Source organism: Oryctolagus cuniculus, chromosome 5, assembly GCF_964237555.1.
Source record: "Oryctolagus cuniculus chromosome 5, mOryCun1.1, whole genome shotgun sequence".
NCBI classification, from domain to species: domain Eukaryota; kingdom Metazoa; phylum Chordata; class Mammalia; order Lagomorpha; family Leporidae; genus Oryctolagus; species Oryctolagus cuniculus.
In genome coordinates this window covers 97,050,177-97,073,438 of record NC_091436.1, presented here as the reverse complement: position 1 = coordinate 97,073,438, position 23,262 = coordinate 97,050,177, and the positions used below count along the sequence as shown (strand labels likewise).

Below are 23,262 nucleotides of genomic sequence, written 5' to 3'. Positions count from 1 at the left end.
AGGAATGGCACTTTATCAAAAGATAAAATTCTCTGCAACACCTGGACAGAATAGAAGTCTTCTCTCCTGAGTCCTTTATAAAATATGCAAGCCAATTATAATAAATAATGGTGCAGCACTAGCCTAACAGTACATGTTTGTGTGGAAAATTGCTTTTTTCTGCCTAATGACCTTTACTTGATGTGGAAACATTAAAAATAAAGCAGGACAAAAATCAATGAAGAGAATCAAGGTACTCCTCTTGTTAGTCAACATTGAATATGTGAACCCTTATTGCCTTTTCTCATAAATCATTTGTATAATATGTAATCAAAGAGAATAATCTCCAAGAAGAAGAGGCTCCCAACATTATTTAAGACAGAAAATGCTCAGGGGACTGCAGACAGGTAAGCATGACAGGACCACAGATCGGGGTGAGGAGGGGGGGATGTAATGAAAGATGGGCCTGGGGGGCCAGTGCTGTGGCATAGCTGGTAAAGCCATTGCCTGCAGTGCTGGCATCCCATGTGGGTGTTAGTTCAAGTTCTGGCTGCTCCACTTCTGATCCAGCTCTCTGCTATGGCCTGGGAAAGCAGTAGAAGATGGCCCAAGTCCTTGGGCCCCTATACCCACGTGGGAGACCTAGAAGAAGCTCCTGGCTCCTGGCTTCGGATCGGCCCAGCTCTAGCCATTGCAGCCATTTGGAGAGTGACCCAGGGGATGGAAGACTGCTCTTTCTCTCTCTGCCTTTCAAATAAATAAATAAATCTTGAAAAAAAAAAAAAAAGGAAAGAAAGAAGAAAGGAAGGAAAGAAGGGGAAAGAAAGAAAAGAAAGGTGAGCTTGGAGTGGTGAGCAGGGGCTAGGTCATGAAAACCTCTCAGGGCAATAGGGAACCTGTTAGTGTTTTAGCAAGAAAAAAGTCTGGGTCAATTTCATATTTTACAAGGTTGCCTCTTGCTGTGATGTACAGAATTAACTGAAGAGTGACAAGACTGCAGGAAGGGTATAGCGGTTGGGAAGCTGCTGCATTAAACCATGTAAAAGGTGGTTAGGATGCCTGAAGTGAAGCGGTGGCAACAGAGTTCGTGTCCTTCCAGCTATTTGAGGTCAGGGATATTGTGACTTCCTTTTGGCCCAGAGTCCCTCCATGGCCTAGCTGGAATTCCATAACTGCCTGTCAATTATTCCTTTTTCAGTTGAATCAACTGCCGCATGCTAGGAGATAATATGAATGGCAGGTTGTTGATTCCCCTCTGCTATATAGTTGGTCAACAGTATGATATCTGCGAAAATCCTTGCAATGAGATGGTGACGCTCAGGAGGGAATGGGATCTTAGAACGCCCTGTGTCCTTGTCTCATGGGTGATGAAGGGGAAGTCCATATTCCACCCCACTAAAGCAATGATATATCTGGAGAGAAAAAGAAGTCCAGTGTTCACAGCTTTCCATGCTCCATTCTCACAGTCAGGATGTGTCCATTTGTTTTCAAGAGAAGGCCTTGCTCAGCTCAGGTATTTTGCAGTCAGCATACTTGACATTCAGGCTGACATATTATACCATAAACAAGCCATGCAAGTATTGTAAAGTTGACAAATACTCAGGGCTCATCAAGTAAGTATGCAGCATTGATCTTATGATCACTCAAATGCTTATCCATTGTAAATGCAAAGCCAGGAATTTACATTCTTTTAAGGAAAAAATGCAAGCACATTTTAATGATTTCAGTAAGCAGTATATATTATGTTTGTTTTCAGATTAAAAAAAAGGTTGCTAATTGAAGATATATGTTTATATATTTCATATAACATACACACACACAAATAAAACATATAACAGTTTTTCATTATTCCAAGTCAGCAGCAGCAATAACAGGCCATCTCAGAAGAGATCGATTCAAGGTTCAAAAACAGTTCAAGGGTCACTCATTTTTATTTGCAAGTATGGGTTTTGAGCATGTGAGACTATATCTGCTAAGAAACATACAACACTTAGTATATTGTTGATTTACATCATAAATTAGCTAATCCTCAGAGAACCAAGGGCTTGCAAATGCATTTTCATTATTGCTATTTGTAAAGGGCTGGGAGAGAGTGGAAACTTTGCTAAAATTTGTGCTCATAATTCTCAACAATAATCTGCTTTCTCTTTTAAATACAGACTGCTGGGATAATTGTATGTCTCTGTTGACAGCCATAGACATGAGTCTCTGAGGCCTTCATATTTTGAGACTGGTCCTTAACTGGTTCACTTGATGTTTATGAATTCAGATTTCAAGTCCCAATTGGACCAGTTAGCTTTGCAAAGAAAAATATTCTACCATCTTGTCTGCACTTGTAACTTCACCTGGAAAACCCAAAGATGCCTCAGAGCACATAAGACTAAGAACAGATCTTTCATCACCACAGCATCAGGACATCTCCCGAGAATCAGTAGGGGTGATAACAGAGAAGATTATGAGCAGGAAGGACCTAAAGACTGGCCATCTTTTATCTACCAAGTCTTTGCCTAGTGGTTTTCAAGAGTGTCACTGGAATTGTTCAGAAGAGAGAGGAGAATAAAATAGAGGTTAAAATAGCATCTGAGCATTTGTACACATTAGTTGTGCCAGAATGGTGATTTCTCACTGATTTGAGCACCATCAACTTAAAGTTACCATGGTCTAGACATGCTGATCTGCATTTTACTCTTAAAACATTTAATAATGAATCTGGATTGGGCACAGTAGGTTAAGCTACTGCCTGCAATGCTGGCATCCCATATGGGTACCAGTTCAATTCCCAGCTGCTCCACTTCCAATCCAGCTCTCTGCTAATGCAGCTAAGAAATCAATGGAAGATGGCACAAGTGCTTGCCCTGCCACCCACATGGGAGACCTGGATGGAGTTCCTGGCTCCTGGCTTCAGTTTGGCCCAGCCCCTACCATGTGGCCATTCCAGCAGATGGAAGATCTCTCTCTCTCTCTCTCTGTCTCTCTGCCTCTCTCCACCCACTCTTAACTCTGCCTTTCAAATAAGTAAATGAATTTTTTAAAGAACATGTAATAACTGCAAAAAATGTTTTATATGTAGTAATAGTGTAAACAGGAAAAAATGCACCTATATTAAGTGAAACTTTTACTGTATTTTTCAATGTATTCAAGCACCAATCTGGTGTTGGCATTGACAAAATCCACAGTTAGGTTCATTACAAGTGATTTCTATTGTTCATGTTGTTAAACTTCCACTAGGAAGCACGAAAAACACAAGATGCAGTTGAAGAAATAAGAAAGACTTTTAAAGAGAAATTAATCATCAGTTCAAGCTGTGATTTAGAGATGAAAAAAGTGAGTTTTGTAAACTCTAAAATTTGTTGCTTTGTGTGAAGGAAATCCTATTGCCAAGTAATGAAGGTGCTTCTCTTGATCCATGGGACAGGTTTTCCTAATGAATTTGTTCTTCAAATTGGACTGCTAAAAAAAAAAAGTACTACATTATTTTCCTGGTATATAATAGGCCCTTATGATACATTTATTGATTTAATGTGACTTGAAATTATTGGCTTTCCAGCATTAGCAAAATAAGAATTATTAAATAGAAAAATAGTGAAACAGGCTGATACCACAGTCTTTGGGGTACACCGAAAGGAATAAAGCTGGGGTCAGAAGGGTATGGGACATCTTAAAAGAAAGTGCTCTTGGGGAAGTTTACTTAAACCCTTGGAACTTCTGTTTATTCTTCATCCAACCTTTCAAGGTTATTGTGATGATTAAAAAAAAATTGAAGATTTGGGCATATCCTTGGTAGCACAGAAGGACAAAAGGGCAATACAGACATTATTATTTTCCTTTTTGCCATTTCATATGTCATTTATTTTTTAACTTTGTATTATGGAAGAGTCTTAGGTAGACACTAAGTAAACAGAACCATGCAAACCACTCTCTCACATACATTTTTTGGGAAAAGTGGTTGGAGTATTTTATAGGAAATTCCAGATGTCCTCTCATTTCACCTAGCAATGAGGACATTATGATAGATTTCTTAGGGCAGAGTCCTACCAGGTTCCTGGTTAAGAGCCAGTTATACCAGTAATTTTGGCCTAAGACATCAAGAAGAAAATATATAAAATAAGGCAAGAGTTCAAGACTGTGATAGGTAGAAAACAAAGCCAGAATTTTGACCATGACCTGTTTTTCCCAAGGAACTTCCCCAGTCTCCATCATTGCCACTGATTGTTCTGCCAAAGCCAAACCTCTCAATTTAATACACAAAACTTCTATAAAAAAATTAGATAGTAATCTACTCTTAGATTTTGTTTAGCCAGTTGAAACTACAGAGTAATTTTCTTTTTGTAAAGATTTATTTATTTATTTGAAAGGCAGAGTTACAGAAAGGGAAGGAGACACAGAGAAAGAGTGAAAGAGAGAGAGAGAGAGAGAGACAGAGACAGAGAGATCTTCCATCCACTGGTTCATCCCCCAAATGGCTGCAATGACTGGAGCTGGTCCAGGCTGAAGCCAGGAGCATGGAACTCCATCCAGTCTCCCACATGCGTATCAGGGACCCCATCACTTGGGCCATCTTCTGCTGCTTTCCCAGGTATATTAGCAGAGAATTGGATTAGAAGTGGAACAGCCAGGACTCGAACCTGGCGCTCATATGGGATGCTGGCATCAGAGGTGGCTGCTTAACCAGCAGGTGGCTGCTTAACCACAATGCCAGCCTCTACAAAATAATTTTTTAAAAAAGGTTTAATTTGGCCAGCGCCGTGGCTCAATAGGCTAATCCTCCGCCTTGTGGCGCTGGCACACCGGGTTCTAGTCCCTGTCAGGGTTCCGGATTCTGTCCCAGTTGCCCCTCTTCCAGGCCAGCTCTCTGCTATGGCCCGGGAGTGCAGTGGAGGATGGCCCAAGTGCTTGGGCCCTGCACCCCATGGGAGACCAGGAAAAGCACCTGGCTCCTGGCTTCAGATCAGCACGGTGCGCCGGCCGCAGCGCACCGGCCGCGGTGGCCATTGGAGGGTGAACCAATGGCAAAAGGAAGACCTTTCTCTCTGTCTCTCTCTCTCTCACTGTCCACTCTGCCTGCCAAAAAAAAAAAAAAAGGTTTAATGTATTTATTTGAGAGGTAGAGTTACAGACAGGGAAGGGGATAGACAGAGATAAAAGTCTTCCATCCACTGGTCCGCTCCCCAAATAGCTGCAACAGTGGAGCTGGGCTGATCTGAAGCCAGGAGCTTTTCCAGGGTCTCCCATGTGGGTGCAGGGCCCAAGGACTTGGGCCATCTTCTACTTCTTTCCCAGGCCACAGCAGAGAGCTGGATTGGAAGTGGAGCAGCTGGGACTGGAACCAGCGCCCATATGGGATGCTGGCACTGCAGGCAGCAGCTTTACACACTACGCCACAGTGCCGGCCCCCAAACTAATCTTGAAAATGGCTCCATGTAACAAAAGCAAATACACAAATAATTGAGAAATGTTTAACAGGTAAGTTGGACTAAGCTATAGCTTTGTTTACTGAAGTAATGGAGACCATTTTTTTTTTACTGAAAAATACAGGTTATAGCTACTTAGTGGAAAATTTCCATCTGTTCCTATTACTCCTATAGAGTATTTTCCAGTGTCCAGTGCCCTTAAACTATTGAAAGGATTTTTTAACAAAGAGATATTCTCCATTAATATGTATTTTTTAAAATCAATAATACCAAAGTTCTTTCCTAACGTGCCAATGAATCCATTATTCTCATTTCAGAGAAGCCAACTTTCTAATGCTATTAGAAGCACAAAGGTATTCTGCCTGAAACAATGAAAACCAGACACCAAAGCTCTTTGTTAAAATACTGACAACACTGCTGGACACATGAGCCCTGAAGCACTGTATTCAACAAAGGATCAGATCTGGTCCTGATTTTAATCAGAAGTCAACCTGTCTCTGTGCTGCCTCCTAAACTTAGCAGAGACATACCATTCTCAGCACGCTGACCATTTTGGTGGTGTGAGGTTTCACTGGGCAGCCTCACTCAGGGTGACCTCAGCCTGAGATTCTAAAGATGGAGCATATTAAGTGCAGGTGAGTCATCAATTTAAAAAGCCATAGAGGGTAACTAAAAGCCTCATTCTTCAGAAGCACAGAAGTTCTAAGGGAAGCCTTACCATGTGACTAATGGAACTCATTTAAGAAAAGAAAACCATTTCTAAAGAAAAAGTAAATGGTATCCCTGCAGGTAGGATAAGCCTATTGTGCTTGGTTGCACTGGGTAATTCCACCCGATTATCATCAACCCCAGTGGAGCTATGACAAATCTCATTAAAGATGACATAAAAGTTGAATCATAGTAAATATTGATGACCATTACTGCTAATTCAATAATAGTATTATATATATGATACTTGTACATTTCTATGTACTTTTAATTGTTTTGTAGACATAAAAATCTCATGAGTGATTCATAGGGAATATAAGTATGAGGACATTCTGAAATTAATCACTCATTACCAATAGACTAACATGATATTCCTAGCCCTTTACTAGTTACAACAAGGCGTATAGAAGAAGCAAAGACAGGCTGGCACCGTGGCTCACTATGCTAATCCTCTGCCTTGTGGCGCTGGCACACCGGGTTCTAGTCCCGGTCGGGGCTCCGGATTCTGTCCCGGTTGCCCCTCTTCCAGGCCAGCTCTCTGCTGTGGCCAGGGAGTGCAGTGGAGGATGGCCCAAGTGCTTGGGCCCTGCACCCCATGGGAGACCAGGATGAGTGCCTGGCTCCTGGCTTCGGATCAGCGCGGTGTGCTGGCCACAGAGCACCAGCCGTGGCGGCCATTGGAGGGTGAACCAATGGCAAAGGAAGACCTTTCTCTCTGTCTCTCTCTCTCACTGTCCACTCTGCCTGTCAAAAAAAAAAAAAAAAAAAGGCAAAGACACAGCCCCTTCTCTCAGGAAGCTGTTTTGGGCAACAAGACATAAATATATAAGACACTTCAGGAATGTATATATATGAGATGCTTTGTTCACATACACCAAAAAAGTTGCAGGATTTCAGGATAGGAAAAAGACCGGTATGGGGAGCAAGTGATTAGAAGTGATTTCCTTGTGGAGGTGAGGCTTCAGTGGAGTCTTATGAACTAACTGACTGGTACAGGAGGGAAGTATGAGACAGAACAGGCACACACACATGTCCTAAATTTTCCTAGATAATCTAGCCCCTATTGTTATCTTGTGAATATTCTAAGGTAGGAACAATATAAAGGAACATAAGATGAAAAAGACTACTGGGATGGGGATAGTGTTTGTGTGTGTGTGTGTGTGTGTTTCTGGGTTGAGAGAGAACATGGAGACTTCCTGATTAGATAGGATGGTCATGTTAAGGAACACTAAAGATGAGTTTTTATAGCTAAAGGTGAGCCAGTTAATACATCACTTTTGTAGGCCAGTCTGAGCAATTTACATTTCAGTCTGATAAGGTCTAAGGACCTCTTGTAAATACCTAAGCAACAGAATGACATGATCAGAGAAACACTTTAGGAAAATCCAGCAGCAGTTATCTCCTGACCTTATGATCCCCTGCACTCATATTTGTTCAGTGACCCAGACTTGCTCTCTGCTCCAAATCCTGCCATCATTTCAGGAAGCTCAGACATTTAATGGGAGATTTGAGCCAATAACCTGACTTTATGATTTCTTGATCTCATTAAATCCAACTGTCTTCACTTCTATTCCCAAGACTACACCTAAGACCTTGCATTAGCTCAATCTGTGCCACGAAGAGACTTCAAATGCAAGTGACTCAGCTCCCAAGCTTTCCCATCTTCTCTTGATTGTCTTCCCATTGACCTGCACACTCTCCCCCCAGTATCCCTTACTGATCAGTCTCACCCACACAGTCTACTTTTTTGACATCTGTCACATATGGTGTATGTAGCCCATATGGGATTGCCAGTGCTACAGGTCATGGCTTAACTCGCTGTGCCCCAGCGCCTGGCCCTGGGGCCAGGTCTCCTCCTTTCCATGGTCAAAACCAAGGTCAGTCTCAAAACCATACCTTTGACCTACTTTCTTTTGTTTCCTGTAAGATTCTATCATCAATAATCTAACCTCTTTCTTATATCCTTGACCATGCTCCTTTCTAGTCCTATACCCTGTTAACTCAAGAACACAGGAAATCTCTTTCATCATTAACAACCCTCCCTATTTACTATTTATCCTGATTGGATATTACACAATATGTTCTTGTATTGAAACATCACATGGGGGCTTGCACTGTGGCGCAGCGGGTTAAAGCCCTGGCCTGAAGCACAGGTATCCCATAAGGGCGCCAGTTCAAGTCCCGGGGCTGTTCCTCTTCTGATCCAGCTCTCTGCTATGGCCTGGGAAAGCAGTAGAAGATGGCCCAAGTACCCGCGTGGGAGACCTGGAAAAAGCTCCTGACTCCTGGCTTCGGATCAGCATAGCTCTGGCCGTTGGGGTCATCTGGGGAATGAACCAGCAGATGGAAGACCTCTCTCTCTGTCTCTACCTCCTTCTGTAACTCTTTCAAATAAATAAAATAAATCTTTGGGAAAAAAAGAAACATCACATCGGACCCCATAAATATGTACAACTTTAATGTCAGTTTAAAAATTTTAAGAATTTATTTTAAAACCTCCCTCTCTTGATCTGAATTTCTCTCTAGTGACTATCCCATTTATTACTACTTTTCTCATCCCTAGATTCTCCAAATTAATGGCTAAATTTATATCTCAATCACCCTGGAAGGTAGGAAATATGATACAGATGGAGAGTAAACTGAGGCCCAAAGTCAACATTAATAAAGTCAACCAAACCTTTTGGATTCTACCAAATTTCTCTACAGAAGTTGGCATTCAAGGCACACTGTTTTAGCCTTTTTCATAATCCCATGTTTCACTGAAAACCCCAAAGCAGCGAAAAGCAACATGGTGATTACAAATCAGGAGGTCAACAACTGTGTACTAAGGGCTTACACAGTGTCAGACAAATAATTTATGGCTAAGCTAAAGAAGACAGAAATGTGTCTTCTCTGGCTGTCTCAAGAAAACCTCAGCAAATCTAATTAATGCTTACCAAAATAAACACATATTTTCTAAATTCCTGGATTTTCAACAGGACATATTATTCTATTTCTTAAACTTCTCAACTCACTGAAAATGCTTAAACACATTGTAACTTCTCTGGAAAATGTTCTCAATCACCTCCAGATTCACAAACCCAAAGAAAGAGCCTTCGGTCCCATTCAACTGGACTTGCCTGTTGATTTGACTGACTAAAACTCTCTTTTGAACAATCTTGACTCCTCTGATTTCTGTATCACTCTACTTCCCTGGGATCTTCAAAGCCTTTTTTCTTCTCCTTTTTGTTATTCAAACGAGGGTATAACTTTACCTCCACTAAATACTTGTCCACTGAAAGCAGACTATTCACTGAGGAACATGACCCATACTTTCCCACCCACTTTGTATTTAATTCTGCTCATGTGATTACTACGCTCATTTCTTTTTTTTTTAACCATTTTTTAAAATTTTCATTTGAAAAACAGAGTTACGGGGCGGGGAATGGGTGGGTGGGCCTTCTATCAGTTGGTTCATTCCTTAAATGGCTGCAATGGCCAGTTCGCTGAGCTAATCTGAAGTCAGAAGCCAGGAGCTTCTCTTCCAGGTCTTCCACATGGGTACAGGGGCCCAAGCATTTGGGCCATCCTCTGCTGCTTTCCCAGGTGCACTAGCAGGGAGCTGGATCAGAAGAGAAGCAGCCAGGACTCAAACCAGTATCCATATGGGATGCTGGACCAGCAACTGGGGCTTTATCCTGCTGCGCCACAGTGCCAGCCCCTACTGTGCTCATTTCTACTTGTCTAAAACTTACTTTATTCTTCAAGGCCCAATTATTTTGTACAGCTGTCACTCATCTCCTTAGATTTTCATAATCTATTCCTTCTCAGTACTTCCATCATTTATATTAGTATTACCCTTTAGGATACTCATTCCTACATATTCTCATCTATCCTATCAGGTTATTATCTTTCTTCATGATTGCTTTAATACTTAGTGTCTAAAAACACACTTGGCATATACTAGAAACTCAACAAGATTTAGCTATAATTATAATTTTTCATCTTTTCAGTCTTTAGACCTCTCATATAAGCAATTTTCCTTATATACAAGCAATGAAATTTGAATAAATGAATTATTCATTAATTAAAGTTAAAGGAAGAATGAACTCTCTTGATGAGAAAGCAGTGCCAAGAGAAGACTCTAATGTGATGGAGAGATGAAGAGAAACAGGTGAACAATATTAAAGAAAATGGCTATCAATTCCAAAAGGTCAGAATAGAGTAAGCTTCTGGCAATCCACAGGCATATTTTCTATTTTGTAAATTATCTCTGAAACATAACACTTTCTTCTGCTAGTCACCCAGTATGAAGAAAGACTTCACAGTGTATCAATGACTGTCTCTGACTTAGCCTAGAGGACCCCCAAGCCAATGGAATGGTAGTATGTAATCTAGTTGCACTGTTGAGTTTCCCCTGCCTCTTTATGCACAACCAGAGGAGAATTAACTGTAATTGCAAAGAGAGACATGAGAATACCCGAATTTTGAGGTTTTCCCCCTAAAATGTATAGAAGAAGATATATCAAGGGAATTTGCTATATAAAATGGCTAATGTTTTTGTTATTTTTTTTTGCATCAGGAAAAAGAATTTGTGTCTTCTTGAATCATTTTACAATAATATACTTTTGCCAAGTCTTCTGCATTACAGATTCTTGATGTTAGTAGCATTTCTTTTGAAGTTTTGTCGGTTTTAGTACAGCCAAGTTAACTGGCTTTTTTAAAGTGCTATTTTTGGACAAATACAAGGGGAAATTAATCATGGTGCCCAAGTGATGGTCTGGGTGTACAATTTCATTACTTTCAGTTTAGTGTGGGAAATATGTAACCGATTTTTCACCCAGAGAGTAAAAGTGTTCCAATTTATTAGAAAGAACTTGTTATTGGAAGCAGTCAATGACAAAAGTGTAATAATGGAAACCATCCCAGCTACTTCTCTGTGTGCAATCTCAGCTAGTCATTGTGCCAGTAGGACAGGCCTGCATCTGCTGAGGTGTTGCTGGAAGATGTCCTTCTCTAAGACAGGGTTCATGATGTTATTGATTCAAGACAAGGTTCTTTAAAGTGCAAAAATACCTGAGAAGGGCAACTTCATTTCTAATTCATGTTCATTAAACATATACGTCAAGAGTCACAAACAGGTGGGCATTTAGCCTGGCACAGGAGCCACTGATATACATCCATATCAGAGCTTGAGCCCTGACCCCCAAATCCTGGCCATGGCAGGCATTTGGGAAGTGGGCCTGCAGATGGTCTCTGTCTCTGTCTCTTTTTCTCCTTGCCTCTCAAATAAATATTTTTTTAACAAAACAGTCCATAGGATATGTGGATTGGTAAACAAAACAGTAAATTTGAAAAGTTTGCAAAAGCCAATGCCAACAATAGAAGTCATGCTGTTTATAGTGTTGGTTCAATAAATTCTCATAGATCACTCATGAGATCCCAATGGTGGCAAGACACTATTGTACCAAAAACACACAAAATTATCTTCTGCATGCAAAATGCTAGATACGGAATTTCAGAGCATGAGAGCAATCAAAAAGGAGTGTGAGAAAGAGAAAATTGGCAAGAAGAGCCTAAAGGAGCTTCTAACTCTTTCTTTTTTCCCAAGTCACTTCCCAGGTTTTCTTCTTACAGGCAGGCTTGATCTTGGTCTTATCTCCCATTTCTCTAAGGTATTTTCTTTCATGGGACCCTATTTCTTTTGACCTGTAGATGTGGTCCCCCCTCAAGGTTCATTGTTATACAGTTTCAGGGGATACTACCCAGAGAATCATGACTATGAAGCCCCAGTATTTTAGAGTGCTCAATTTATATGGCCATATGGCATCCCTGCCATTTTTTAGTTTTCTCACTAATTGGATCTCAGCCAACTTCAAGACTCAGATTCCATTCTATTTCTCTGATGTGAAAGAAGCCATATTTGAATTCTCTTCCCTAAACAGTTTCATCTTTCCACAAAATAGCTGCAACTTATGAGTTTATAATGTGAATCTACATGAAAGAAGTTCTGGAGGTCAAGAATGAACACAAAGGTCCTGGAGCCCAATCATCCTTGAACATCCCAGATAAGTGATATAATGGGAAGGAAATTGCATTGAGAAGGAATTTGGAACCAGAGTAACCATAACTGAATTGCTGTATGACCTTGCCCAGTCCCATAACTGCTCTGTGTATCAGTCTCATGCCTGAAACATAAACATGGTAGTATGGAAGACACCTCAAATGTACCTGACAGTTCCAGTATTTTAAAGAACCTTAGAATGCCACCTCCAGTGGAAGGACATTTGAGACATACCCAGCCACTCCAGAAGAGTGCAATATGTGACCTTTGGAGACCTAGGAGACAGCTTACCAAATACTCCATACATGTGAAGGCAGAGAGCATAGAGCTGAAGATAACTTACAAGGAACATTCCTGCTTCTTGTCCCAGCACCAGCCCTTCAAACTTTTTTTCTTAAATCTAGTCTGGCAAACCTAGCACATAGCTGCCATATTTTTCCAGCCCACTCACATTTGCTAATGCCAACTGTTTCCCTCTCTTAGCTACAACACACCCCTCCCCCTCACCATGTGACAATGCTGGTAGAGGACAAGTGTCCACTATAAGAACATATACCTACAGCTTTAAATATAGAAACATCATCATTTTCAATAAATATAATAGTCAAAATCTGCATTTACAAATCCATAAATGTGTAATCATGTAGGCACATATATGACTATGACACATTATTTGCACTGAAAATTAATTCACCATGGAATTCCTTAAAATACCAGGTCCTTATTTATTTTTCCTTTCACTGCCTCCCCTACAAATGATGTCTTACATTATTTTACTTATATATAGCTGCTCAGGAATACATCTGCTGTGTAAAGTAGGGATCACTTGCGTTCACTTTCTCCAGATGTAATCACAAAGATTAATAGAAAGCAAAATGAATTTCTTTGGATCCTTCTGGCCAATCTCTTTAATGTCATAGGTGTGTGAGCTTATATTTTGCATACCTAGCATCTGGAACCACATCTAGTACCAATATGTATATAAAAGCCAAGAATTTTAAATAACTTCTAGAATTTACCATAATACAATTGCTTTCAATAGAAATTAGAGTCTGTAAAAGCCACAGACCTCACTAGAGCCACCAGGGCTGAAAAGATGTGAATTTACAGAGTTGCTTTTTAAAGGATTCTAAATCAACCATCATACCTTTCAGTTTTACTCAGGTCAATGCTGTCTGCAGGGGGTAGCTTAAAAAGTTGGGAGTAATTCTGCCTCCTTACACAATAACTGCCAACAGACAAAACACTAACCACATTTCTGGGAGTGGTGAAGCTATTTTTAGTAGTGGAGATGTTCTGGAACATTTCATTTTTTGCTGCAAAATGCAATGTGATTTTTCTCAGCCTGTAAATGGTGTACTCAATCATGTTTGTTTATTTTAAACTAGAATTCTGTATGTTTTATATTTCTCTTTACCCTAGGGATTTCCTTATCTGTACACACACATAGATGAGAACAGGAACTAGGAATGGAGTATCCCACCTTAGTTTAGGGTAAGTTGGAAATTACCTCTCTGATGCTAATAATACCAGTAAGCCAACAAAAGTTTCATTACAAACAACTATTGGTATTCCCTTACAGGCTCAGGCAAGCTAAGAACCTAACAAAAACAAAAAGAAAACTGCCATTAAATCATCCTGCCCACAAAAATAATAACAGGATATAAATGTCCAGGACTCAGAAACTCTAAAGAATCCCAATTTCCTCCTGGATCGTTAAAAACATAGACTTCATGGAGGAGTGTGGCTCAGGGCAACTTGATAAGGTCGGTAGGGATGGGCAGTAGGAAAATCACTGGACCAAGAATCAGGGGGCCTGAGAAGAGATCTGGACAAAGATCTCTGTTCTTTATTTATACAATAGTAAATAGAGATGAGACTTACATATTTATTGTGATAATAGAGTTGAAAATGCTTTGGGAAACTATTAGATTCTTCACAGTGCAATCTCTGTTTATCTGTGTATGACTGCAGAAAATTGAGGCTAGATTTTTGAAAAAAAATGAGAAAAAGTAATGCTGGTTTCCACAAAATGCCTCTCACCCCACTGCACTCCTTTGATTTCTCTTTTATTCTAGCTTATAACAAAGGGCAAAATAACAATTAACCTTAGCTTTCATTCTAATAATCATGAATTTTCTATATTTTTCAATCAATTGATGATTAAATTAAGTAACCTAATTGATGACCTGCATTAAATTATTACCAAAATCATATCAGGATGAAATTTTCCATAAAAGTTGAAGAGGGTGTCAGCACCTTTTCATTTTTCATTCATTGAATAAACATTTATTTAGTACAAACTTGTACCAGGCACTAGGGATTTCAAAATGAAGAAGGAAAAGGTATCACTCTTCCCCATGAAGTTCATATATAGCGAGGGGGACTGATTTATAATCTGTTTCATAGCTTAGGAACTAGACATAGAGTTGAGAACATTTGACTCTACCTGCAACTCTCCTTCCATTATACTGAGTAGCTGGAGGAGGTCTTCTTTGGATAACTCCAGGAATTTCTTTGTCTTGCGTTCACTTTCTCCAGATGGTTTTAGGTGTCGTTTGACAGTTCCTGAAGCCATGACATCCTCCTCCTTCCTACTTGATTTGTTCTTCTTCTTTGCATCTTCAGAGAGACTTTTATCCTCCGCATTGTGGATGATGGAGGACTTGGGGCAGGAGATATGCCCGTTAGCTGAACTTTCACCACCTTGGTTTCGGGATCGCATTCCCACCTACAGCACACAATCAAAGATAAGACACTCTTTACCACTGCTGAAATTCTTTTGTTTGAATACTTAGAAATATATAGCAGCTTTACAACATCACCAATAAAGACCAAACACAGTTGGCTTCCTTACAGCTTTATTGAATATGCTATGGAAATCCTCAGAAAAAATGCCTTGATGGTTATCAGGAAAAAGTAAAATTGTGACTCTAACCTGAAAAACATGTCAAGACAAAAGATCAGGATCATTATCAACAGTGCTGAGTTGTGTTGTTGATGGGGATTTGATAACGATGTGCTGAGAATGGCATTTCTCCTTTGAGGCCTTCTTCCCCAAAATGTTATCCTCCAGCCTCTTGATGAAAACAACATCAAACAGGGCTCAACTGAGACATACTCTATGAAATTCCTAACTGGTAACCTTCTACACTGTCAAGATCACTAAAAACAAGGAAAATATAAAAATTGTCTCAGGTAGAAAGGGCCTAAGGAGACATGACAACTAAATGTAAAGTGGTATCCTAGATGGACTCTTGGAACAGAGGAGGAAATTAAGGGAAAACTGAGGAAATCTGAATAATGCAAGAATGTTAGTAAAAAGTAACATATAGGTATTGGTTCATTAATTATAGAAAATGTCTTATTCTAGGTAAGGTGTTAATTTTAAAGGAAACTGGGTGTGAAATATATGGAAACCTCCTGTATTATCTCTACAACAATTCTGCAAATCTAAAACTGTGGCAAAATAAAAGTTCATTCCTTGCCAAGAACAAGCTGGACATCACAATGTGCAGAAAAATGCACATAGAGCAGAAAGGGCATGAAACAGAAAGGAAAATGGAAAAGCAAAGGAAAGAAAAGGGTAGTGCTGTTACTGATCAGACTTTATTTTTCAACAGCCTCTTTTTCAAATTTGGAGCTTTTAAAGTCAGTCCTTTATAGTAGTAAGAGCATAAAGAATTCGGAGAAAACAGATAGATTTTGAAGTCAAATTTAAAATAACTTTTCATGGTAAAAATGTTTTAAAAGACAAAGATGAAACATTAATCCCATGAGGAGCACATTTAAGTCATTCCACAAAGAAGGTTTTACAGATTATCATTCTCTGAGCAAAAGACTTGACCAATAGGCATGTTATAAACAAACATATTGAACTGAAGGTTCTGTGAAGACAGCTCTAGTAGCCTGAAGGCTTTACAACAAAATTTGCCAAAGGTTTTAAATATTACAATTTAGTATATAGGGCTTATTTAAAACTTACAATATAAGTTGACCTTTCTCTGAACAGCTAAGTAACAAAATTTTCATTATTTTTTCAAGATAAAATACAGGAACTCTGTTATCTTAAAGTAAATTTCTCTTATGAACCCAACCATATTCAAGAACCTAAAGAAAACTTTTTAAAGCATTAGGTTTATAATAGAAAAATAAACACAGTGAAACACTTCCTTTCAGATAATGATCATTCAATTCTTTCAATGACTCTTGAGATCTACATGCAGGCTCCTTGTTTGAACTGAACTCTGATAACCAAATGGATCCTTTTATATGTGTGAACCTTCTACAGCATCTTAACCTTGAACAACAGAAACCTGAGAAGTGGTCCTTAGCACTGGCACCACGTCTTCTGGCTCACTCAATGGTTAGCTCTCTAAAAGCATCTTTTGTGATTCTCTAGTGAACAAAGAATAGATGTTTCTTTGTAATAAGAGCCAGAGCACTTTGGAGCAGACCTACTGTATTTCATCACAGCTTGTTTGTGGGCGAAGCAGGCCGACTTAAGCTCAAAGCCAAAAACACACACAAAAAAGAGATGATGAATAGCAAGTTTCAAATTTAACTCATGACCTGTTACACATCACAACTAAGACACATGGGCTTCCCAAACTGAATTGCAGTTCCCTACAACTCCATACCACATGTGAATTCCTTTTATCTGAAATAATTTTCTCTAACATCTTAAGGCTTTTTGAGATGATGCATCAAATATTAATTTGAGAAGTTCAATTTAGACCATGAGTTAACAGAAATCCCAGACAAGAGTTTCCAACACACAGAAATGGAGGTGCTAATGTCTAAATTTAATCATACACAGCCTTGTATCTGTGTCTGACTGTAGCATGTATTTGTGCCTTATCTCCTTGAATCTTTCCTATCACTTACAGGATCCATAGCATTAGGATAGTCTAAAAAAGGACATTGTATAGCTATCTATACATTATGCGTATTTACTAATAAGGACAATGTATAGCTATCTATACATTATGCATATTTACTAATTATAATTGTATTTGCAAAAATATAGAAAGTTGAGTATACTTGGTACCACCTCTCTTTATATTTAGTTCTAAGAATTCCAGTCTTAATCTTTTAAAATACATTTTTTGTAGCATTTCTTTAAAAAATGTATGTATGTATTTATTTATTTATTTACTCATTTGAAAGAGTGACAGAGAGGGAGAGACAAAGCTCTTCAATCCACTGGTTCAGTCCCCCAAATCTCAACACCCAGGCCTGGGTTGGGCTTAAACCAGGAACACAGAACTCCACCCAGGTCTTGCATGAAGGCAACAGGGATCTAAGCACTTGGGCCATCATCTGATTACTTCCAGACGTAGTACCAGGTAGCTAAATTAAAGCAGAGTAGCCGGGACTAGAACCGGCACTCTGCCTGTCCCAATATTATCATTTTATATTAATGGCTTTTACAGAAAAAACTGCACACATTTTAGAATTATCTAATTATTTTATATCATTAATCAGGTTGAAGGCCTGTGTTCTCTATTCCCTTTCACATTAATTCACTTAGGCTGATGGAAAAATCTCATGTGGGGGCTGGCATTTGGTGCAGCAGTTAGGTCGTTGCTTGGGACACCTGCATCCCATATTGGAGTGCTTGGTTCCAGTTCTGGCTCCTCTGCATCCAATTCAGCTTCCTGCTAATATGAACTCTGTAAGTCAAAAGGTGATGACTCAAGCAAGTATTTGGGTTGCTGCCACCCACGTGGAAGACCCAGATTGAGTTCTGGGCTCCTGGCTTCAGCCTGCCCAACCCAGGGTGTTTCAGGCAGTTGGGGAGTGAACCAGAAGATGGAAATATCTCTGTGTGTCTGTCTCTCTGTTGCTCAAATAAAATGAAAATAAATAAATAAAATGTTAAGAAAGAGAATCTCACATGGTAGACCCATTATGTTAATTCTGTCCTAGCAAATATTTTGTTCCCTGTGGCACAGAAATTGTACATTATTTATTTTTCCTTTAACACAGGCACATAGATTTTAGTCCTTTCTTAGGGCACATCAAATAAGATCTTCTATATCTCCACAACAAAGTCAGGAGTCAGCACCTGTACTATTTCAGAAATGCAAATATACTCAGCAACAACAAATTAGTGAAAAAATCTTTTAGGAAGGAATTAGAAAGCAGGTATGAGGGATTAAAATATAATTTCTCAGGGCCAGCACTGTGGCATAGTAGGTTAACCACTCACCTGTGGTGTTGGCATGCCAAATGGGCACTGGTTCAAGTCCCAGCTGCTCCACTTCCAATCCAGCTCGCTGCTGATGGACTGGGAAAACAACAGCAGATGGCCCAAGTGCTTAGGCTCCTACACTCACATGGGAGATCCAGAAGAAGAATGGCTCCTGGCTTCAGAATTGCCCAACTCCAGCCATTGCAGCCATTTGGGGATTGAACCAGTGGATGGAAGACCTCTCTCTCTGTCTTTTCCTCTCTCTGTCTGTAACTATGCCTCTCAAGTAAATAAATAAATTAAAAAAAAAAACTGACAAAATATGATTTCTCAATAGGGTAATCTACCACCAATACTGACCACTTTTTTCTATTTTATAGGGAGGAAATGTCCTGGCAATAATGGACTTTCAAGTGCGCATTTAATAACATTCATATTCTGTATTATTTTTAATTCCTCTCATTGTTTCTTAAGTGTTGTACAGAGTAGAGGCATTTGAAATGCAAAATTTCATTTAACATTCATATTAGCCCTGTAAAATAGGTGCTATTATTCTCAGCCATACAGGTGAGGCCACTGAGGTTTAAAGAGATTAAATATATTTCCCTGGATCACATAAAAGAGACAGGATTTGAGCCCCATGTCTAATTCTAAGTATCTACTCATTATTCAACTTTCTTCTAAGTTCTTAAACACATGCGAATTAAAAGGAGGGAGGGATTCTCCATAAGTCAGGAGGTCACAAAAATTTACAAATGCAAAAACTAAGATAATGTTTTCTCACTCCCCACTATAGAATTTCTTTCCTCTTTTTTTTTTTTTTTTTTTTTTTTTTTTTTTTTTTTTTGACAGGCAGAGTTAGACAGTGAGAGAGAGAGAGAGAGACAGAGAGAAAGGTCTTCCTTTTTCCATTGGTTCACCCTCCAAATGGCTGCTAAGGCCGGCGCGCTGCGGCTGGAGTGCTGCGCCAATCCGAAGCCAGGAACCAGGTGCTTCTTCCTGGTCTCCCATGCGGGTGCAGGGCCCAAGCACTTGGGCCGTCCTCTACTGCCTTCCCAGGCCACAGCAGAGAGCTGGACTGGAAGAGGAGCAACCGGGACAGAATCTGGCGCCCCGACTGGGACTAGGGGTGCCGGCACCGCAGGCAGAGGATTAGCCAAGTGAGCTGTGGCACCGGCCTTTCCTCTTTTTTAAAATTACTTTTTAAGGAATATAAATTCCATAAGTAAACTTTAGGAATATAGTTATTCTTCCCGCTATACCCACCATCCCACTCACACTCCCATTCCTCTTCTTCTTCTCTCTCCCCTTCCCAGTCCCATCCTCCATTAAGATCAATTTTCAATTAACTTTGTACACAAAGACCAACTCTATACTAAGTAAAGATTTCAACAATTTGCACACATACACACATACACACACAAACTGTTTGAGAACTAGTTTTACAGTTAACTCTCATAATACAACCTGTCGCTCCCCCTCTTCGTGGAGGAACGACACAGGACCCTGCGCTGTTCTTTCGTCTGCTCGGCCCTCCCCGGGTTTGCTGCTGGTTCTTCCCGGGTTGGCTACTATCCCTTCCACCTCCGTGGAAGGGCAGTTCCCCCTGGCCACATTCCCCACTTCCGCAGGGGAGCGGCACACCACTGGCCGGCTCTTCTCGGGGGCTGCACGGGTGGTCCTTCAGCTAGATGTTCCCTATAGATGTTCCCGGTGCATGCCGTCTCTCTCCTCCTTTATAGTCCTCCTCCACCAATCCCAACTCGGCTGCCCACATGCCGAGTACGCTGCTCTCCTCCAATCAGGAGCAAGTCCTACAGTTTATTAGCTGAACTGGAGGCAGCTGTGCAGAAGCTGTTTACTTCTCTCCCAGCGCCATATTGTGGGAGAGCAGATGCATAGAATAAGTCTTAATTCCAGTAACTCAGTCTAGTCCGGATTGCTCCCCACACAACCCATTGAGGACAGAGGTCCTGCATGAGGAGTTAGTGCACAGTGACTCCTGTTGTTTAACAATTAACACTCTTATGTATGATGTCAGTGACCACCCGAGGCTCTTGACATGAGCTGCCTAGGTTATATAAGCCTTTTGAATACTCAAACTGCGTCAGTATTTAGACAAGGCCATAAGCAAAATAGAAGTTCTCTCCTCCCTTCAGAGGAAAGTACATCCTTCTTTAATGGTCACTTCTTTCCACTGGGTTCTCACTCACAAAGATCCTTCATGTAGAACATTTTTTGCCACAGTGTCTTGGTTTTCCATGCCTGAAATGTTCTTATGGACTTTTCAGCCAGACCAAGAAGCCTTAAGGGCTGATTCTGAGGTCAGAGTATTACTTAAAGCAATTGTCATTCTTTGAGTCTGCTGTTCCCCACTACAGAATTTGAGAAACCCATGCTTATGTCTTCATCCATAGACAATCCTGCAAAATGCATAAAGTAATTCAAATTTGGTTACCAAGCAAGTATATTTTTTCCCTAAAACCATTAACCTGATGCAAAAGTTGCAGGATGACAAATTATTCAAAAAACTTCCTGAGAAGCAATCTAGCCAATTATTACAGATATGGGTTATGAGAACAGGGTGCAAATCTGAATATAGATCATTACAAACTTATTGTGTTAAAAGTCTTGGAGCTTGGGGCCAGCACTGTGGTGCAGTGGGTTAACGCCCTGGCCTGAAGTGCCGGCATCCCATATGGGTGCCAGTTCTAGTCCCGGCTGCTCCACTTCTGATCTAGCTCTCTGCTGTGGCCTGGGAAAGCAGTAGAAGATGGCCCAAGTGCTTGGTCCCCTGCACCCGTGTGGGAGACCTGGAAGATGCTCCTGGCTCCTGGCTTTGGATCGGCGCAGCTCTGGCCATTGTGGCCAATTGGGGAGTGAACCATCAGATGGAAGACCCCTTTCTCGCTCTGCCTCTCCTCTCTCTGTGTAACTCTGACTTTCGAATAAATAAATAAATCTTTGAAAAAAAGTCTTGGAGCTGAACAATAATAAACATTTCAGCAGAGTTGGCCAAATCCTATCTATTGTTCTTACAGGGGTAATAGGTAACAGAAATGCATCTGGAACACCTCAGGCTTCTTAATAACTGATTGCATGGCTGCAAGTTTGGGACACATAGATAAAAACTTTCTGCAAAAAGTCAAGAATGTCTTTGCTTCAGCCCAAGGTATATACTTTGAAGAAAATTCTAAGGAAAAATAATGTATAAACAAATGAAGATTTACATAATTTTCTTTTTTTTTGTATTTATTTATTTGACAGGTAGAGTTATAGACAGTAACAGAGAGACAGAGAGAAAGGTCTTCCTTCTGATTGTTTACCCCCGAAATGGCCGCTATGGCCAGCACCGTGCCAAATCGAAGCCAGGAGCCAGGTGCCTCCTCCAGGTCTTCCCATGCAGGTGCAGGGGCCCAAGCACTTGGGCCATCCTCCACTGCCCTCCCGGGCCACAGCAGAGAGCTGGACAGGAAGAGGGGCAGCCGGGACTAGAACCCGGTGCCCATATGGGATGCTGTTGCCGCAGGAGGAGGATTAACCTAGTAAGCCACGGCACCGGCCCCATAATTTTCTTTTTAAAAAGTACTATTTAAAGCATGGATTCTTCTCTTTCATAAGTATACTAATATAGTACATGGGATATCCTTGCTTTTCCTTTAATAGGAATCAGTCAGTAATACTTCTCATGGAATTTGCTGACTAAAGCAGGAATAAAGGAAAATTCACATGTTATCCTAAATCTTCCCTTTTTAAAAATCTATGGTCTTCTCTCTTCCTCATTCCTCCCCCCCTCTTATATTGGGTAATACCAGACTCTACCATCAGATGAATAATATCAAACTAATTAAAAATGTAAATATTTTGAGTCATTTATACTGAACTAACAAATATTCCTAGAATATTTAAATAAGTAATAAGAAAAGGAAATAAAAAAGAAGTCAACCACAATGAAATACATACTTTACTTTCCATGCTTCCTTAGTGCTTATAAATCTTTTTATTATCATTATTATTAATATTATTATTTTACTTAAGTTATTTGAGAGGTAGACAGAGATCCTCCCATACACTAGTTCACTCTTCAAAGTGCAACAGTCAAGGCTGAGGCAGGCCAAAGATAGGAGCCAGGAACTTAATACAGTGGGACATGTAGGTGGCAGGAACCCAATCACTTAAACACAGCATTGCCTCCCAGTGTCTATATTAGCAAGAAGATAGAGTCATATGCTACAGCTGGGTATCAAACATAGGCACTATTTTGTGGAACATGGGTATCTTATTTTTTTTTAACTTTTATTTAATAAATATAAATTTCCAAAGTACAACTTTTGGATTATAGTGGCTTTTTTCCCCCCATAACCTCCCTCTCACCTGCAACCATCCCAGCTTTCACTCCCTCTCCCATCCCAGTCTCCATCAAGATTCATTTTCAATTATCTTTATATACAGAAGATCTATTTACTAAGTAAAGATTTCAACAGTTTGCACACCACATAGACACACAAAGTATAGAGTACTGTTTTAGTAGTAGTTTTACCGTTAATTCACATAGTACAACACATTAAGGACAGAGATCTTACATGGGGAGTAAGTGCACAGTGACTCCTGTTGTTGATTTAACAATTGACACTCTTATTTATGATGTCAGTAATCACCTGAGGCTTTTTTTTTTTTTTTTTTTTGACAGGCAGAGTGGACAGTGAGAAAGAGAGAGAGACAGAGAGAAAGGTCTTCCTTTTCCATTGGTTCACCCCGCAATGGCCGCTGCAGCCAGCGCACTGCACTGATCCAAAGCCAGGAGCCAGGTGCCAGGTGCTTCCTCCTGGTCTCCCATTCAGGTGCAGGGCCCAAGCACTTGGGCCATCCTCCACTACATTCCCGGGCCACAGCAGAGAGCTGGACTGGAAGAGGAGCAACTAGGA

General features: G+C 40.3%; 1 protein-coding gene across 6 annotated transcripts in view; it reads right to left on the bottom strand.

The window, feature by feature from the left end:
* FILIP1 (filamin A interacting protein 1) overlaps positions 1-23,262 on the bottom strand; it is a 300,074-nt gene that overhangs the window by 109,932 nt on the left and 166,880 nt on the right. For all 6 annotated transcript variants that reach the window (XM_070073868.1, XM_008263118.4, XM_008263120.4 and 3 more), the window contains exon 2: positions 14,591-14,872. In XM_070073868.1, the coding sequence (XP_069929969.1) occupies positions 14,591-14,866 (276 nt within the window). In that variant the 5' untranslated portion in view covers positions 14,867-14,872. The remainder of the gene's footprint in view (positions 1-14,590; positions 14,873-23,262) is intronic.